At 45.0% G+C, this 17,556-nt stretch overlaps 1 protein-coding gene across 1 annotated transcript in view; it reads right to left on the bottom strand.

Moving 5' to 3' along the window:
- Positions 1 to 17,111, bottom strand: part of LOC126481568 (motile sperm domain-containing protein 2-like) — a 113,418-nt gene extending 96,307 nt beyond the window's left edge. The window contains exon 1 of the mRNA XM_050105421.1: positions 16,605 to 17,111. Coding sequence (XP_049961378.1) covers positions 16,605 to 16,686 — 82 coding nt within the window. The 5' untranslated portion in view covers positions 16,687 to 17,111. The remainder of the gene's footprint in view (positions 1 to 16,604) is intronic.
- Between the last annotated feature and the right edge of the window lie 445 nt (positions 17,112 to 17,556).

Below are 17,556 nucleotides of genomic sequence, written 5' to 3' on the forward strand. Positions count from 1 at the left end.
CGGGGGTAGTAGGGAGGAGGAGCGGCCTGCATACCCTACATCAAAGGAGGCGTCGAAAAAAAGGTCATGGGCTGGATTAGCAGGCATGGAAGACAGATGGCTAGCATAACGACTCAGAAGGACTGCCCGCCAATTGGACAGCGGAGGTTCAGCAGTCTCAGCATAAAGGCTTTCCACAGGGCTGGTGTAAAAAGCTCCAGACACTAAACGTAATCCACGGTGGTGGATAGAGTCGAGACGCCGAAGAATAGACGGCCGAGCAGAGGAGTAGACTATGCTTCCATAATCCAATTTCGAGCGCACTAAGGCGCGATAGAGGCGGAGAAGGACCACTCGGTCCGCTCCCCAGGAGGTACCATTCAGGACACTGAGGGTGTTAAGGGAACGCAGACAGCGAGCCGAAAGATAGGAAACGTGGGAGGACCAGCACAGTTTTCTGTCAAACATAAGACCCAAGAATTTAGCGACGTCGGAAAACGGAAGGTTGACAGGACCTAGATGTAAGGAGGGCGAAAGAAACTCCTTACGTCGCCAAAAATTAACGCAAACGGTCTTACTGGGTGAGAAACGGAAGCCGGTTTCGATGCTCCACGAGTGGAGGCGATCGAGACATCCTTGAAGACGTCGTTCAATAAGGCTTGTCCGTTGAGAGCTGTAGTAGATCGCAAAATCGTCCACAAAGAGGGAGCCCGAGACATCAGGAAGGAGACAATCCATAATTGGATTTATGGCGATGGCAAAAAGTACAACACTTAGCACGGAGCCCTGGGGTACCCCGTTTTCTTGGGAGAAAGTACGGGAGAGAGTAGTGTTCACCCGCACCCTAAATGTGCGCTCTGCCATAAATTCGCGAAGAAAAAGGGGCAGCCGGCCTCGAAAGCCCCAAGAGAACAGTGTGCGGAGGATGCCTGTCCTCCAACAGGTATCGTATGCTCTCTCCAGATCAAAAAATATGGCTACCGTTTGGCGTTTCCGGAGAAAATTGTTCATGATATAAGTGGAGAGAGCAACAAGATGGTCAACTGCAGAACGATGCTTTCGGAATCCGCATTGGGCAGGTGTTAAAAGACTGCGGGATTCCAGCCACCAAGCTAAACGGTAATTCACCATACGCTCTAAAACCTTACAGACACTACTCGTGAGAGAAATGGGGCGATAGCTAGAGGGGAGATGTTTGTCCTTTCCAGGTTTCGGAACGGGAACGACGATAGCTTCCCGCCATTGTCTGGGAAAAGTACTGTCGGTCCAAATTCGATTATAAAGGCGAAGGAGGAAACGCAGACTATGGGTGGATAAATGCAGCAACATTTGGACATGGATACCATCCGGTCCTGGGGCGGAGGAGCGAGAAGAAGAGAGGGCATGTTGGAGTTCCCGCATGGAGAAAACAGTATTGTAGCTTTCGTGATTTTGAGAGGAGAAAGCAAGATGTCGCACTTCCGCTGCACGTTTCTTCGGGAGAAATGCTGGCGGGTAATTGGAAGAGCTCGAAATCTCAGCAAAGTGCTGACCCAATGAGTTAGAAATTGCGACGGGGTCCACTAAGGTATCATGCGCGACAGTGAGCCCAGAGACCGGGGAGAAACTAGGCGCGCCTGAGAACCGTCGAAGCCGACTCCAAACTTCCGAGGAGGGAGTGAAGGTGTTAAATGAGCTAATAAAGAATTTCCAGCTTGCCTTCTTGCTATCGCGGATGACGCGACGGCATCACGCACGGAGCTGCTTATAGCGGATACAGTTGGCCAAAGTAGGATGGTGACGGAAAATGCGAAGAGCACGTCGCCGCTCACGTATTGCGTCATGGCATGCCTCGTTCCACCAAGGAACTGGGGGGCGCCGGGGCAATTCGGAGGTGCGTGGTATTGAATGTTCCACAGCTGTAAGAATAACAGCGGTAATATGTGTGACCTCATCGTCGACGCTGGGAAAGCGACGGTCATCGAATGTCACTAGAGACGAAAAAAGTGTCCAATCGGCTTGGGCAAACTTCCAGCGTCGCGGGCGCATATATGGCAGTTGAGGCTGCAGTCTAAGGACACATGGAAAGTGGTCACTCGAGTGTGTATCATCAAGGGCGAACCATTCGAAGCGCCGAGCTAGCGGAACAGTACCGACCGCAAGGTCCAAATGAGATAAATGTGTCGTGGAGGCAGACAAAAATGTGGGGGCCCCAGTGTTGAGGCAAACTAGATCCGCTTGGTGGAAGACGTCTAGCAATAGGGAGCCACGTGGACAAGGATGTGGAGATCCCCAAACCGGGTGGTGGGCATTGAAGTCCCCAACCAGCAAATAGGGGGGAGGAAGCTGACCAAGAAGATGAAGGAGATCAGCTCGTGCCATTGGTGTGGACGATGGAATGTATACAGTACAAAGAGAGAACGTGTATCCAGAAAGAGAAAGACGGACGGCGACAGCTTGGAAGGAACTGTTTAAGGGGATTGGGTGATAATGGAGAGTTTCATGGAGAAGAATCACGAGTCCTCCATGTGCTGGGGTGCCTTTAACAGAGGGGAGGTCATATCGGACGGACTGAAAATGAGGGAGAACAAAGCGGTCATGGGGACGCAGCTTTGTTTCCTGAAGACAGAAGATGACCGGCGAGTAGGATCGTAAGAGGATCGACAATTCATCCCGATTGGCTCGAATGCCGCGGATATTCCAGTGGATAATGGACATAGGGTAAACAGAAAATTGAGGACTGTGACCAAGGTCGCTGTCAACTCAACGACTGCTCAGAGCTTGCGACCGACAGCATGGAATGGCATTCAGCCGAAGGCAGAAGATCCTGATCCATAGGTTGGTCAGGAGCAGCTCCTGCCACCAGCGATCGGCCGCCAGCAGTGCGCCTCGGCGACACAGAGGACGGCCGAGGGCGATTTCCGCCAAGTGGTGCTGTAGATGGGACACGCCTTGGCGGAGAAGGAGAGGAACTGGGTTTCTTTGTAGCCTTCTTGGAAGTATGATGTTTAGATGAAGGAGGAACCGATGGTTGTGAAGTTGCGGTACGTAAAAACTCTTCACGAGTATGCTCTGTTTTCGAAGACTTCGTGTCTGACTTGTGGGCTCGACATTTAGCAGAACCCGACGAAGGGTGAGCCATAGAGTGGGCAGGCGAAAGCGGGGAGGTTGAACGGGCGATCTTTGCACTGGCCGATCTGACGACCGTGGCACTAAAAGTGAGGTCGCAAGTCTGCGTGGCCGCCTCCTTTGTTGGCCGAGGAGAAGCAAGGACAGTGCTGTATTTTCCTTTCTGAGGCACGGTGGGCTGTCGACTGGCGAATATTTTTCGAGCAGCAAAGGTCGACACCTTTTCCTTTACTCTGATCTCCTGGATGAGCTTTTCGTCCTTGAAAACGGGACAATCTCGAGAGGAAGCAGCGTGGTCACCCATACAGTTGATGCAGCGAGGGGATGGAGGTGGACAAGCACCCTCATGGGGATCCCTGCCACACGTAACACATTTGGCCGGATTGGAACAGGACTGGCTGGTGTGATTGAACCGCTGACACCGATAGCAACGCGTAGGGTTTGAGACGTAAGGGCGAACGGAAATTATCTCATAGCCTGCCTTGATCTTTGATGGGAGTTGAACTCTGTCAAATGTCAAGAAGACAGTGCGGGTTGGAATGATGTTTGTGTCAACCCTCTTCATAACCCTACGAACAGCCGTTACGCCCTGGTCAGACAGGTAGTGCTGAATTTCTTCGTCAGACAAGCCATCGAGGGAGCGTGTATAAACGACTCCACGCGAGGAATTTAAAGTACGGTGCGGTTCCACCCGGACAGGGAAGGTGTGTAGTAGTGAGGTACGCAGCAATTTTTGTGCCTGGAGGGCACTGACTGTTTCTAACAACAGGGTGCCATTCTGTAATCTGGAACAAGACTTCACAGGACCTGCAATTGCGTCGACACCTTTCTGAATAATGAAAGGGTTGACCGTGGAGAAGTCGTGACCTTCGTCAGACCGAGAAACAACAAGGAACTGTGGCAACGATGGAAGAACTGACTGTGGCTGAGACTCAGTGAACTTACGTTTGTGAGCAGACAAAGTGGAAGGTGAGGAAACCATTGCGGAAGAATCCCCCATGATTACCGGCGTCTCCGATGGCGCGCTCCTCCCTTGTGGGGGCCCTCACCGAGGGCACACCCGCCTTAGGTGATTGTTCACACCTCAGGTCACACCTCCCGACAAACGGACGGAGGGACCAATCGGCACTTTCGGAAGGTATCAGCTCGGGTAATCACCCCTCCCTGGGCCTGGCCGTTACCAGGGGGTACGTACGTGTCCTACCTGTCTACCCAGGGCGGGGAATTACGCGTTACCCCGTCACCGGCTACGCATGGAAGTGCGTGGGTCGGCCTTCAGACACGCACAGGGAGGAAGAAAGAGAAAGGGAAAGGAAAGAAGAGGGGGTCTCAAACGCCGCAGTGGAGAAAAGGGTAAAGAGAAGAGGCAAGGAAAAGAGAACGACAAAGAAAGGAAGAAGACATACAAGCAAGGAAGGCGAAGAATGCGGTACATTTACAAGCGTCCGTCTCCGGACGTAGGCGCAAACCATACTCCCAGAGGGGGAGAAAGTGAAGGAAAGAGCCAGAGGTGAGGGGGGGGGGGGGGGCAAAGACAGGGGATGGGGAAGGATGCGGAAAGGGAAGGTATGCAGCCCGGAAAGGAAGGAAGGCCACATTTGCTCGGGGCCCCGTGCTCGCTACGCACGTATCCACAAAAGAGTTGTGGATCCCCTGGGGAGGGTAGGAGGTCAGAGAGAGGAGGCAAAAAGTGGTAGGAGGTCAGAGAGAGGAGGCAAAGAGTGGTAGCAGGTCAGAGAGAGGAGGCAAAGAGTGGTAGCAGGTCAGAGAGAGGAGGCAAAGAGTGGTAGGAGGTCAGAGAGAGGAGGCAAAGAGTGGTAGGAGGTCAGAGAGAGGAGGCAAAGAGTGGTGGGAGTAGTTCAGAGAGAGGGGGGGGGGGCGAAGAGTGGGAGTAGGTCAGAGAGAGAGGGGGGGGCGAAGAGTGGGAGTAGGTCAGAGAGAGAGGGGGGGGCGAAGAGTGGGAGTAGGTCAGAGAGAGAGGGGGGGGCGAAGAGTGGGAGTAGGTCAGAGAGAGAGGGGGGGGCGAAGAGTGGGAGTAGGTCAGAGAGAGAGGAGGGGGGGCGAAGAGTGGGAGTAGGTCAGAGAGAGAGGAGGGGGGGCGAAGAGTGGGAGTAGTCAAGAGAGAGAGGGGGGGGGCGAAGAGTGGGAGTAGGTCAGAGAGAGAGGAGGGGGGGCGAAGAGTGGGAGTAGTCAAGAGAGAGAGGGGGGGGGCGAAGAGTGGGAGTAGTCAAGAGAGAGAGGGGGGGGGCGAAGAGTGGGAGTAGGTCAGAGAGAGAAGGGGGGCGGGAAGAGTGGGAGTAGGTCAGAGAGAGGGGGGCGGGAAGAGCGGGAGTAGGTCAGAGAGAGGGGGGCGGGAAGAGCGGGAGTAGGTCAGAGAGAGGGGGCGGGAAGAGCGGGAGTAGGTCAGAGAGAGGGGGGCGGGAAGAGCGGGAGTAGGTCAGAGAGAGGGGGGCGGGAAGAGCGGGAGTAGGTCAGAGAGAGGGGGGCGGGAAGAATGGGAGTAGGTCAGAGAGAGGGGGGGGGAAGAATGGGAGTAGGTCAGAGAGAGGGGGGGAAAATGGGAGTAGGTCAGAGAGAGGGGGGAAAGAATGGGAGTAGGTCAGAGAGAGGGGGGAAAGAATGGGAGTAGGTCAGAGAGAGGGGGGAAAGAATGGGAGTAGGTCAGAGAGAGGGGGGAAAGAATGGGAGTAGGTCAGAGAGAGGGGGGAAAGAATGGGAGTAGGTCAGAGAGAGGGGGGAAAGAATGGGAGTAGGTCAGAGAGAGGGGGGAAAGAATGGGAGTAGGTCAGAGAGAGGGGGGAAAGAATGGGAGTAGGTCAGAGAGAGGGGGGAAAGAATGGGAGTAGGTCAGAGAGAGGGGGGAAAGAATGGGAGTAGGTCAGAGAGAGGGGGGAAAGAATGGGAGTAGGTCAGAGAGAGGGGGGAAAGAATGGGAGTAGGTCAGAGAGAGGGGGGAAAGAATGGGAGTAGGTCAGAGAGAGGGGGGAAAGAATGGGAGTAGGTCAGAGAGAGGGGGGGGGAAAAGAGTTGGAGTATGACAGAGAAAGATGGGGGGGGGGACTGGGAGTATGACAGAGAAAGATGGGGGGGGGGGACTGGGAGTATGACAGAGAAAGATGGGGGGGACTGGGGGTACGACAGAGAAAGATGGGGGGGGGGGGGGACTGGGGGTACGACAGAGAAAGAGGGGGGGAGTAGGAGTAAGAGACAGAGAATGGGGGAGGAAGAGGAGGAGGAGGTGGACACGCAAGAGTAGTGGAGGAGGGGGGGGGGGGTTGACTGAGATAAGGACCTGGGATGTACATCCAATTCCCATACATGTTTAGCAAGTGTGATGCATTGTTGGGATTGTTAGTATGCAACATGTACAAGAACCAAGCGAGTACAAATGAATAGTACATTTATTTTTTACTTTACAACATTTTACAAGCATGTGCAAACTTAAGAGTACTATATGAAAGGTACAATCAACATAGGTAATGCATTTATTAGGAAATGGGCCTCAGCTCTCAGGCACTGTACATTCCAATTCAAGTTTCCTTATCTATTTTTGTGCTTCCAGTTGTTCTGCTGAGTTCTTGTTTCCATTTTATGCACTGTGCTTAAAATGGAACCAACTTTGCAGAACACCAAGAAGCTCACTACTAATCATGCCAAGAAAACCTGAGAGATCCAACAGCAGGATGATTCCTTCAACAATGCAATGGCCAACCACCCATCCCACCCTCTTCTCTCACAATGTGTGTGTGTATACTTTTACGTCTGTACGTCTGTATGTATGTATGTATGTATGTATGTATGTATGTATGTATGTATGACATATTGTAAAATGTTATGTGGAAAAATAAATTATAGATACTAAAACCTTAATCTTATCTTGAAATAACAGTCTTTTCTTAAGGTAACTGCACGGAGTGCAGCCTTATATAGAAGTGAAAAATGAACAATAAAGTAGTTCATAACAGAAGAGAACATAAGCTTTTGAAATGTGCTGCTACAGCAGAATGGTTAGGATTAGATGATTAGATCAAAAAACTAATGAACACATACTGACCCAAATTGGGGAAAAAAGTTATCGTACAGCTAGACGAAAAGAAGGAACTGGTGGAAAGAAGATATCTTGAGGCACCTAGCAATTGTAAATTTGATACCAGAAGGAAGTGAACAAGGTAAAAATTGTAACCAAAGCTTAACTGTAGTTGTTGGAGGTTAATATACTGAACAGGAAGGTCATCATTCCCTCAGCCTGGAGATTGTTCATATGAAGTTGGTGATGTTTGCCAGAAATGTGACCAGATTATTATGAAAGTATGTAGGAGTGGTAAAATGGAAGCATTGCAAGTAATATTGATGCCAGAGCTGAGAAATAACTTACAGCAAAGTAAAAGTATATGGATCAGACTGGTATGTAGGTCTAAGCAGATAAGAGGGTGTCTCAGGGCCCATGTGCGGCAAGAGAAATCCACCCACATTCGACTCCAAGCCAACCCAATTAGAGGTGTAGACAGTTTCACAGTAAACATTTGCTTCCAATCGGCAGCTTCACAACAGGAAAAGTGAGAAGGCCAAAAATGTAATGGGCATCAGCTGCACCAAAAATAATAAAAGAAGGAGAAAGAAACAATGGAGACAGTAGGTCGGTGGGGCCAGCTGAGAGTTCCTCCAGGCTCTGCATGTGACGGAAGTTGTGCCTCCCACAGCCATCCCACCAGAGACCCATTATAGTCAAAGTGTTAAAGAGATGTTCAGCACCCACTATTCAATGAAGTGCTCCCCTAAAATGGAAACTGGGGTGCAACAGAAAAAGGGGGAATGGCATCTCATTGCAATTAAAACAGAGCACAAGAGAGATGAGAAGGGCAGCTGGCAAAGGAGGTAGGTTGAGGGCACCCAGACCCAGCCTGCAACAGAAGACACCTCAATCGACCTTTCACACCACAAAGATAGTGTAAAACATACCTGAGAATAAAAATAATTTTTATGGAGAAAACAGTGCCAATTCAACAGTACATGACATCTCCCAATGTTAGAACCAAAGAACCCAGGATACTACGCTTAGCATGAACAGGCAGAAAGAAGGGACATTCCATCAAGAATTAGGCTTGGCAACTAAAATGTGGGAGTAGCTCTTGACATTTTGTTTTCAGTGGTTTCAGTTTATTAAAGTGGGCAGCAGCCCATCAGATGTTACATCTCCGAGTAAGAAGAGATCTTATTTGCACCTGCAAATCTGCAACTGGGATAGTCAAAGCAAATGTTAGAAAAAGTAATCACTTCTCTAGTGAAACAGTCAGTCAGTTTATTCCCTGGAATATGTATGATTTGGGACAGAGAAAGACTACAGAGCACGCAGTACAACTAAGGTCCAAGAGGTGCTCTTGAATAGCAGATATCAAAGGGTGACAAGAGTAACATTGATCAATGGCCTGGAGACTGCTAACTGAATCACAACAATTAAAATGCAGTTGGGTGAGATCAGTTTAATAATGAGAAGGGCTGTGTTAATGGCTATCAGCTCCATCATAAAAACACAGAATGTTCCTGGTAACAAACATTGTTCCTGATCTGCGGGAGATGTAGAAGCACGTCCCATCCTATCCATGCTTTTAGAACCATCTGTGTAAACGACAGGAGCACACTGATACTTCTGAAGAACTGAGAGGAACAGTTGTCAAAAGTCTGGGGGAAGAATTAAACTTTACAGCCCTGAAGTATATCAGTCATAATCCATGGCCTGGGTACTATGCTACAGGGGAGTGAGGAGAGTGGGGATATGGGAAAAACACAGGGATCTTATTCTGAGGATGTTAGGCAGAGGGCCTTAAGGTGCATTCCAACTGGTACAGGTGCCGGGGCCTGGTGTCAGAGGGTTGATGCCCTTTCATGAAGGGAAAAAAAAAAAAAAAAAAAAAAAAAAAAGTGATAAGTCAGATGAAAAGGAAATTGAAAGGTGAAGATTGCATAAGAAAGCAAGAGTTGGTACAATCTGAACTGAAGAGGGAAGGTTCCCATTTCAGCAAGGAGACAGTATCTATAGGACTGGTCTGGACAGTGTTACTCCACAAAGATGGACTGCGCCCAACAACTGCAAATCTGAAGGTGCCACTGAGCCATATGACCATGCAACCATAGACCAATTGGGATAAGATCAGAGCTCTGTAAATATGGGGTGATCAGTGAAATCCACATCCCAAGAGGTGTGGGCAAGGAAGCAGAGGGTGTTAAGCTTCCACATGCAGCTTGTCTTCAGTTCACAAATATGGGGCATCCAAGTAAGGTTCATATAAAAAAGGAGGCTGAAAAAAAATGGGATTGTGCAACAAACTTCCAAGCACTGGGCACTCACGTAGAGTTCTAAGTCAGGATGGACTGGGTATGATGTCAGAACTGCACGAGTTCCATTCTCACAGGTGAGAACTGGAACCACATGAAAGGGTCCAAGTGGAGGCCATTTGGATGACTCCTTGGTATCAGCCAAGGCTAGAGTGGGAGTTATATCAAATGCAAATTCATCAACATACAGCATGAGGGTTATCAGCAGCCTGACAAGGCCACCAGCCCATTAATGGTGACGACGAAGAGACCAAGAATAACTTGTGGAATAGAACTGAACTAAACTAAACTCCGGCCCAACAATGAATAAAAACCTGTAGGAAGCACTGGAAGCCCCAATCATGTAGGACAAGTAAAATGTGATGGTACCAAGTGGTGGTGTATGCTTTATGCAAGTAAAAGAAGACTGGAATAAGGTGTTGCCATTTAGAATAGTGCTTGATGGATTGCCACTTCCAATGTAATCAAATGGTCAGTTGTGGAAAATCCCTCCTGGAAACCACACACATATATGGACAAAAAGTCCCAATATCTGCAAACCCAGCATAATCAGTGAGCAACCACCATTTCAAGCAGTTTACACAGCACACTAGTGAGGCTAACCAGTCATTAGCTGTTGATGGATGTTAGGTTTTTGTATTGCTTCAGGTGTGGGACATGATAATATCTTGCCATTGCAATGGGAAGACACCTTTCACCCAAACACAGCTGAAGACCCTGAGTAGATGGAGCCTTTGAGTAACATCTGATTAGGAATTTAATCAGGTGAGGCCACCTCATGTGATGAGGCCAGAGCCCGAAGTAGTTCCAAAGCAGTGAAAGGTTCATTACATAATTCAGCATGGCAGGAGGAGAAGGATTTGGAAATGCCTTGAACTTGTCATTTGTGTTCGAAAGGTAGTAATCCAAGAAGAGGACATCAACACTGACACAAAGTGGGTCGCTAGGGGTACATCAAGAACCAACAAGTAAGTACGAAGACTTCCCTATAGGAAGAGACCCATAACAGTTGTTGAACCCTGGAAGCCCAGTAGACTATGGACTTTGGCCCACACCTGGGATGAAGGGATATATGTTCCCAGTAAGGAGACATAGTGCTCCCAGCATTCCTTCTAACTACATTTAATCAGATAGCTTCATTTGGAGGCGAATGCACTCACTGCAAACCAAAGTACATATCCCTCTAGATACCATCTTGGAACCACTACAGCACAGAAAGCACTGTAACCTTGAAGCATCAGGGAATGGTGACTGGTGAAGTGTCTCAGAGTGATACAGACTGCAGAACAAGATAGATTCAGTTGTTGTTCTGGTAGGTGATAGTAATACCCACAGCAATTACACTGAATCGTCATATTGGAGGTGTCCTGGATACGTGTGAAGGGCCAGGAAGACAGATCTGCCACTGGAGGGGGTGAAATCCCATCAATGAGCAATAGTTCAGAATCTGAAGATGTGGGGGAGATTTGGCACATCTGGTGTCACCGGAGTAGCCTTCTCCCCTCCTGCTCCTGTTTTGCAACTTTGGCAGTCAGTATTCATGCTGTGGATGTAGCAGCAGACATAGAGCAGGCAGCCCTGGGATGGACAGACCAGGCCTCTTTCTGCCACTGTTTGGTGTCTGACCTCGTATCTGTGGATTTCCAAGGTGAGGGGTCTTGATTACAGTATAATAATAATAATAATAATAATAATAATAATAATAATAATGTCATTTAGTTACCTGCCTTACGGCAGGTAAGGATTTCATAGCCCTCCATGCTTCTCTGTCCCCTACTTTCCTCATTATTTGTCATCCTCCTGTGATCTACTGATGTCATCCAGCATCGGGTGTATTCTTCTGCCTTTTCCTTGCTTCCCCGGAATAAAACCTCCAACTGCCCCACTACCAGAATGCAATCTCATCTCAAATTATGTCCTACCCATAGAGATAGAATAGAGAGAGATAGAGAGAGAAGTTACATGTAACACTTAGAAGGTGCCACAGGTCTACTAAAGAGATTCTTTAAACCACACTTGTCCGCCCTATTCTAGAGTATTGCTGTGCAGTGTGGGATCTGCATCAGGTGGGACTGACGGATGACCTTGAAAAAGTACAAAGAAGGGCGGCTCGTTTTATATTATCGTGAAATAGGGGAGATGGTGCCACAGACATGACACGCGAATTGGAGTGGCAATCATTAAACAAAGGCTTTTTTGTTGCGACGGGATCTTCTCATGAAATTTCAATCACCAGTTTTCGCCTCAGATTGCAAAAACATTCTGTCGGTACCCACCTACATAGGGAGAAATGATCATCTCGATAAAATAAGAGTAATCAGGGCCTGCACGGAAAAATTTAAGTGCTCGTTTTTCCCGCGTGCCATTCAAGAGTGGAACGGTAGAGAGAAAGTTTGAAGGTGGTTCATTGAACCCTCTGCCAGGCACTTTATTGTGAATAGCAGAGTAATCACGTAGATGTAGATGAACACCAAAATACACTGTCACAGTGCAATAAATTAATTTTATTAGATCATGCTTTAGGAGCCGTAGAAGTTTTTACATATTCTTGCTTCAAGTCTGCTGCACTTCACATTCTGCAGCTCAATTGTAGTAGTGATCTACGCAGAATGACCTTGAGGATTTATAAAACAGTGAAAATGAGGAAATAACTTATTTTATGTTGTATGGGAGTGGGAGGATTAAAGACCTTAGGACGTTAGGTCTCTAGGAATCTGTCATGCTGGTGCATTACTCGTTATATCTTTATTAGGTCACCAAGATAACTGAGCTAGCAATTGTGCTACCCCAGAATGTAACACCAACTGTAGAGCACTGCGGTACTGGGCATGGTACGCAAATATAACAGTGTGGAAATTTGCTTTGTGTGCAAATAAATGTAGGCTGTAGCATATTTTCTTCAATGTCACATTTGTTTCTGTTATGTGTGTCTGCCATTTCAGACCATGTTGAACCCCTATGTCTAAAAATTTTGTTTCCAATTAGGGTGTACTTCCATTGGAGTTTATAATGACAGATGTTGGAGGCTTCTCCCTTTAAAAAGAAGTTCAGAAAAGTTGTTTTGGATATATTTATTATTAACTTACTGCCATCAAGCAAGTGATTTGGCTGATCTCTTGCTTTATTTATGGCTGCTTGGAATTTCCTTGATGTTTTCTCTGTAAGCTGGTGTTTGTGATTCAGTGTTAGATGTGGCTATGAAAGAATGTATTACAGGAGATAAGCATAATGTTTTCACTCGCACATGATCTACATTTATGTAACAGATATATGACTTGTCAATTTAGTGCAACTAAAAATTACATTTTCAGTTTTTTTCTGATTTACAGTTACCATAATTCATGGTGTTTAAACCAGATACCAGAGATTCTTAGCCTGGCTTTGCTTTGTTGCTTTCGGTCTTCTATGTCATATCCAGCTGCAATAAAAGTGGTACCATCAGCATACAGAACACATTTACACAGCATGATTTTAGGTAGGTCATTAATATAAATTATAAACAATAAAGGTCCTAGCATGGAACCTTGAGGCTTCTACAAATCCAGAGCTTATATCACTACAGTGGAACAGATGCTTCCTATTTTCAAGATTAATTTGAGAAGAGAGTTCTGAATCTCTTATGCTATAGCACCTCAGTTTATCTATTAGAATCCAATGACTCACAGAGGTACCTGCCTTGTTCAGATCAATCAGTAAGGCATCAACTGATGATTTCATTTCAAATGCACTGAGGATTGCAGAAATGATATTTTCAACAGCTTTCTGTTTAGATGAATTTTCTGTGAAGCCATACTGAAAGTTTGCAGCGTTCTGTTACAGGTGAAATGTTTATAAATTTATTGACACATGCAATGTACTATTTTCAAAAGTGTTGGCACAAGAGAAATCTGATGTTATGAACACATGACCTGTCTCCTTTCTTATGTAGACAGACAACTAATGTTATCCTTAAGCAGGCTGGAAAATACAACTCCTATCTCCAAGGGTGTTGCAATATTTATAATACATTCCTTTGTAACGGAATCTGGAATATCATCACTTCCCAAGAGCTATTATTGTATGTGAACGATTTAATCTGGGATTGTTTCATAGAGATAGATTGTGAGGAGGCAAGAATTCACTTTATAGTGGTTGTTTGAGCTATCTCTCTTATTATTTATTATTAAGACTTTTCACATGTTTGCATGCTCCTGCCTGAAGAGATTTCCAATTTGTTGCAGGTCAGCGACACACTTGTTGTCATAGTACATAAGGCAATAACTGCAAAAAGAGCAATGTAAAATAAGACCACTAGTCCTGATTTTACACATGGGGAAATAGTTAAACGAAAAAGTACTGCAACAAGTCAAAATGACATGCAATAAAACAGGTCACTAGTGAACAGACCTAAGACTTCATGCAAACAGTAACTATTCCAATCATACAACATCTATGAAATGAGATCATGGGAAATACGGAAGCGTCCGATCCCACCCGTCTGCTTTGACCCATGACGTCACAAATATGGCGGAAACAAAAACAAACACACACACTTCCCACAAGAAGCCTAATGACACTAATGGGACAAGCGCGGGAAATGGGGTGTTTTGGGTGGGGGGCAAACTAAATATAAACAAATTTAGACACCTTGCGTAGCTACAACGTGTAAGTGAAGACAGCCATGCATGAATACCCACCCACCTCCCCAGGGGTCGTAACCCCTGCAACCCATAGAAGATAAAGATGCTTCTGTAGCTGATTAGTGTTTTTTGTCTTTTTAAAAAAAAAATCTCACGGGATAGAAAGAACAGATCAGAAAGATAAATATAATAAACTAAAACAGAAATTCGAGGAAACATAATTAAAATAAGTAATACGTGTTTTTAAATAAAAAAAAATCTCACGAGATAGAACGAACAGATCAGAAAAGTAAATAAAATAAGATAAAACAGAACTGGAGACAGCCACACTCAAACCAAACTCCGCGTCGTCATGACATCACACACGACAACACCCTTACGTCACGGGTCAAAGCCGACGCGTTGGATCGGACGCTTCTGTCGACCCAGATAATGGTACAACAATCAGTTTTTTTTCATGTGCAGCAAAGGTGATGCAATACAATTTAAACAAAAAATTTCTGACGAGAATATAAGAACATCTACCTTTAAATGGGGATACTTTTTGGGTGGGAAAGACATTATGTAGGCCTACATGTTTTTTTGAACTGAAGTAGTCTTAATAATAGGAAATGAGAGAATGTTCTAATTTCTAATGGACGGGTTGTAAATGTGAGATCCCATAATAATAAGTCTGCTGCCTATATCCCACTCTTGTCAGTTTATAAATGATGCATATGATAATGTGCTGAGCAAAGAATGAAGGGTCAAAAAACAAGAGAGCAGAATGTGGTATCTGTGATGTGCTGATGTCAGCCTATTTTCTCAGTACGCAACGAAATAACTCAAGAAGTTATGGAAACAGTAGTCTATCTTAAATCCTTATGAAACACACAATGTTAGAAAAACAAAAATTATGCAAACAGGGGGACAAAAATAATGTTGAATGGAAAATAGCCTTGAAAGCAAATACTACATAGGATGTAAAGAACTGAATGAATGTGAATATCTACAAGAAATAAAGATAGCAATGCAAAGTAGACAAAAAATTATCTTTAAAAAATGAAGTATTTTTCAGCAATATTCCATTCACTCCAAGAGAACCACTGAAAAATGTTTTGTTTGGAGGTTTCAGTTATTTTGCAGGAAGTCTGACCCTGAGCATATATGGTAGTCAAAAGCCGTCTTAAGATGAAGCTAGGCAAAAAATGGAAGAGAGGAAATGGGTTAGCAAGGTGAGAAATGAAATGCTACCACATAGTGAGAGAAGGCAAGCAGTTACTGGTGGTAATAAAAAAGAAAGGATAACGACAAGGCAAATTCTGCATGGACATGGCCTCATTAAGGATTATGTAGCATAAGAATTCTTAGAAGGGATAAGGACAGCAAAAAGTCTCAGGATTCACTTTGTAGTTAATTAGTTTCATGTCTCTTGGATCATTTTGTAAGTAAATTGTACCCTAATGACATGGACCAAGTCATTTTGCATTCACATCGCAAATGACCTGAAGGAATTTTACAAATACAGAGAACTGAAAAATAAAGCCAAGTAGCATAAGATACAGAGACAGTAAAGGCTGTTCACAGAGTAGAAAATTAATTATGAATGCAATCTGCAGCAAGAAAATAATCAACAGCTACTTATTACAACTGGAAGAGCAGAAGCCTCTTGTTAGTCATACGAAATGCTGTAGGGCTAAATGAAAATAGTGTACGGAAGAAGTATAATCTGTTATCTTCATTAGAAATTATTTGTTACGCTAACTTATGAAATTAGTTTCTTATAGGGTCTTCTTTCCGTTAATGTGAACTTTGACTTGTTACATGTCAATGGGCTCTCCATAATTGATGAGACCGAAGACACATCGTACCTGAACAATTGGTGCTCGTTATATTCTGAAATTCTGTAGTGATATGTTGAAACAGCCATGTTTCAGAAAGATCGGCTTTCGTCATATTTCGTAAGATTTTATATTTTCCCTCAGAGAATGCTAACTCGTGTAATTAGGTTCAGTCCACAATAAAGATAATGGCACAAGTGGGCCTACTAGACGTGGATGCAGTCAGATAGAGGCTAGTCTAAAACCATGTCTTAACTCTGCACTGGAACCTCATACTAATAAAGTAAATTATTCACTTCTCATATGACTAATCAAATAAACCTGCAATAACAGTTCGTACAACCGTAGGGCCTAAAGCCTCGCTTGGAATCAGATAATTTATAAACAGGGCTGGGGGCACTTAAATAGTGTTTTCCCGTCTGTCACTCTTCCAGAAATTTATTTACGGGCTTAACTGTCATATGTAACTTCTATGACTAAAACTTCAGCAATTACAGAATTATCAATAGTTATATTTTTTCGAACTTTGCGAAAAATTAGTTTTCTGTGTTAAAGGCAGTGCAAGATGAATGATGACAGGAACAATACAAATAAAGACATGAGTTGCCAGGGTCATACCAAAGTGTAAGGCTTGCGATAAAATTTCAATCTATTTAAAACTCTAAAACGAAGTGAGTATTAAAGACTAAAGATAAGTAAGCATTGGCGCTTACAAGGATCTTTCACTATTCATACAGGTTATTACCTGGTTCAGGTGCTCCTTCGCTCTCTAGCTTCTGTAGGAACCTCGCTCGCAGACTAGCTATCTGCTGATCTATTTGAACCATGCTGTAATAATTTTAGCAACAACAATGTATACGACTGTCACACAGCTCACAAGCTCCGAGACACTTACGTTTCTTCATGCACTTGACCTTTGACTGATATCACTCACAGCAAGTACTGACGCGTCCACTTCAAATTCGTTCCAACAAACTACGCTCACACAAGTCAGGCCAGGGAAGTTCTAACTACAACAAAAGCCATGCCGCCCCACATACACAGGAGACATTTGAAGTGACATTTGTTCCGGCATAACTACGGCGCCGAATCCAAAGATAAGTACAGTAGGCATACTTCCCGACAATCTCTTCCAGGTAAATTAAATGAATTTTTTGGGGTCGTAGCTCTTCGAATGTTTTGTAACTGTTAGTTATAATAGTGAACAACATCACACCATGCTTCCTGATGGCCTTCGAAGAATACTGTAAGCCACTTATAAAACTGAAACGTATGGAAAAGTAGCACTTTTTTTTTTTTTACATGTCTGCGAATTTTCATCCAGATCTTATGTATAAATGTGCAAGTCACTGTAAATTATTAGTTCTGCGTGCATTCCCGAAACGAGAAATAAGTCGAGTGTAGGACATACGTGGATTATTCATTTAAAATCTGTTTCCTTCTATTACGTCGATAATTTTCAGGTTGTTTACTTCTGTACATATTTCTACAAGAAATGAAGTGATAACATGACGTAGATCCAGCATATAACAACATTATTCCAGTATTGCAGTTAAAGTGTTACGTAAGCGATCTTCTTCGTACACAATTTGTAATTCTCATGAACGGCCGTAAGTATTTAGTACGCATCGCTCCTTTCGGGCAAAGACACGAAAGACTGACTCCAATTGTAACTCGTTCATTCTGAAGTCATCTGT

The sequence above is a fragment of the Schistocerca serialis genome, chromosome 5 (genome assembly GCF_023864345.2).
Source record: "Schistocerca serialis cubense isolate TAMUIC-IGC-003099 chromosome 5, iqSchSeri2.2, whole genome shotgun sequence".
NCBI classification, from domain to species: Eukaryota; Metazoa; Arthropoda; class Insecta; order Orthoptera; family Acrididae; genus Schistocerca; species Schistocerca serialis.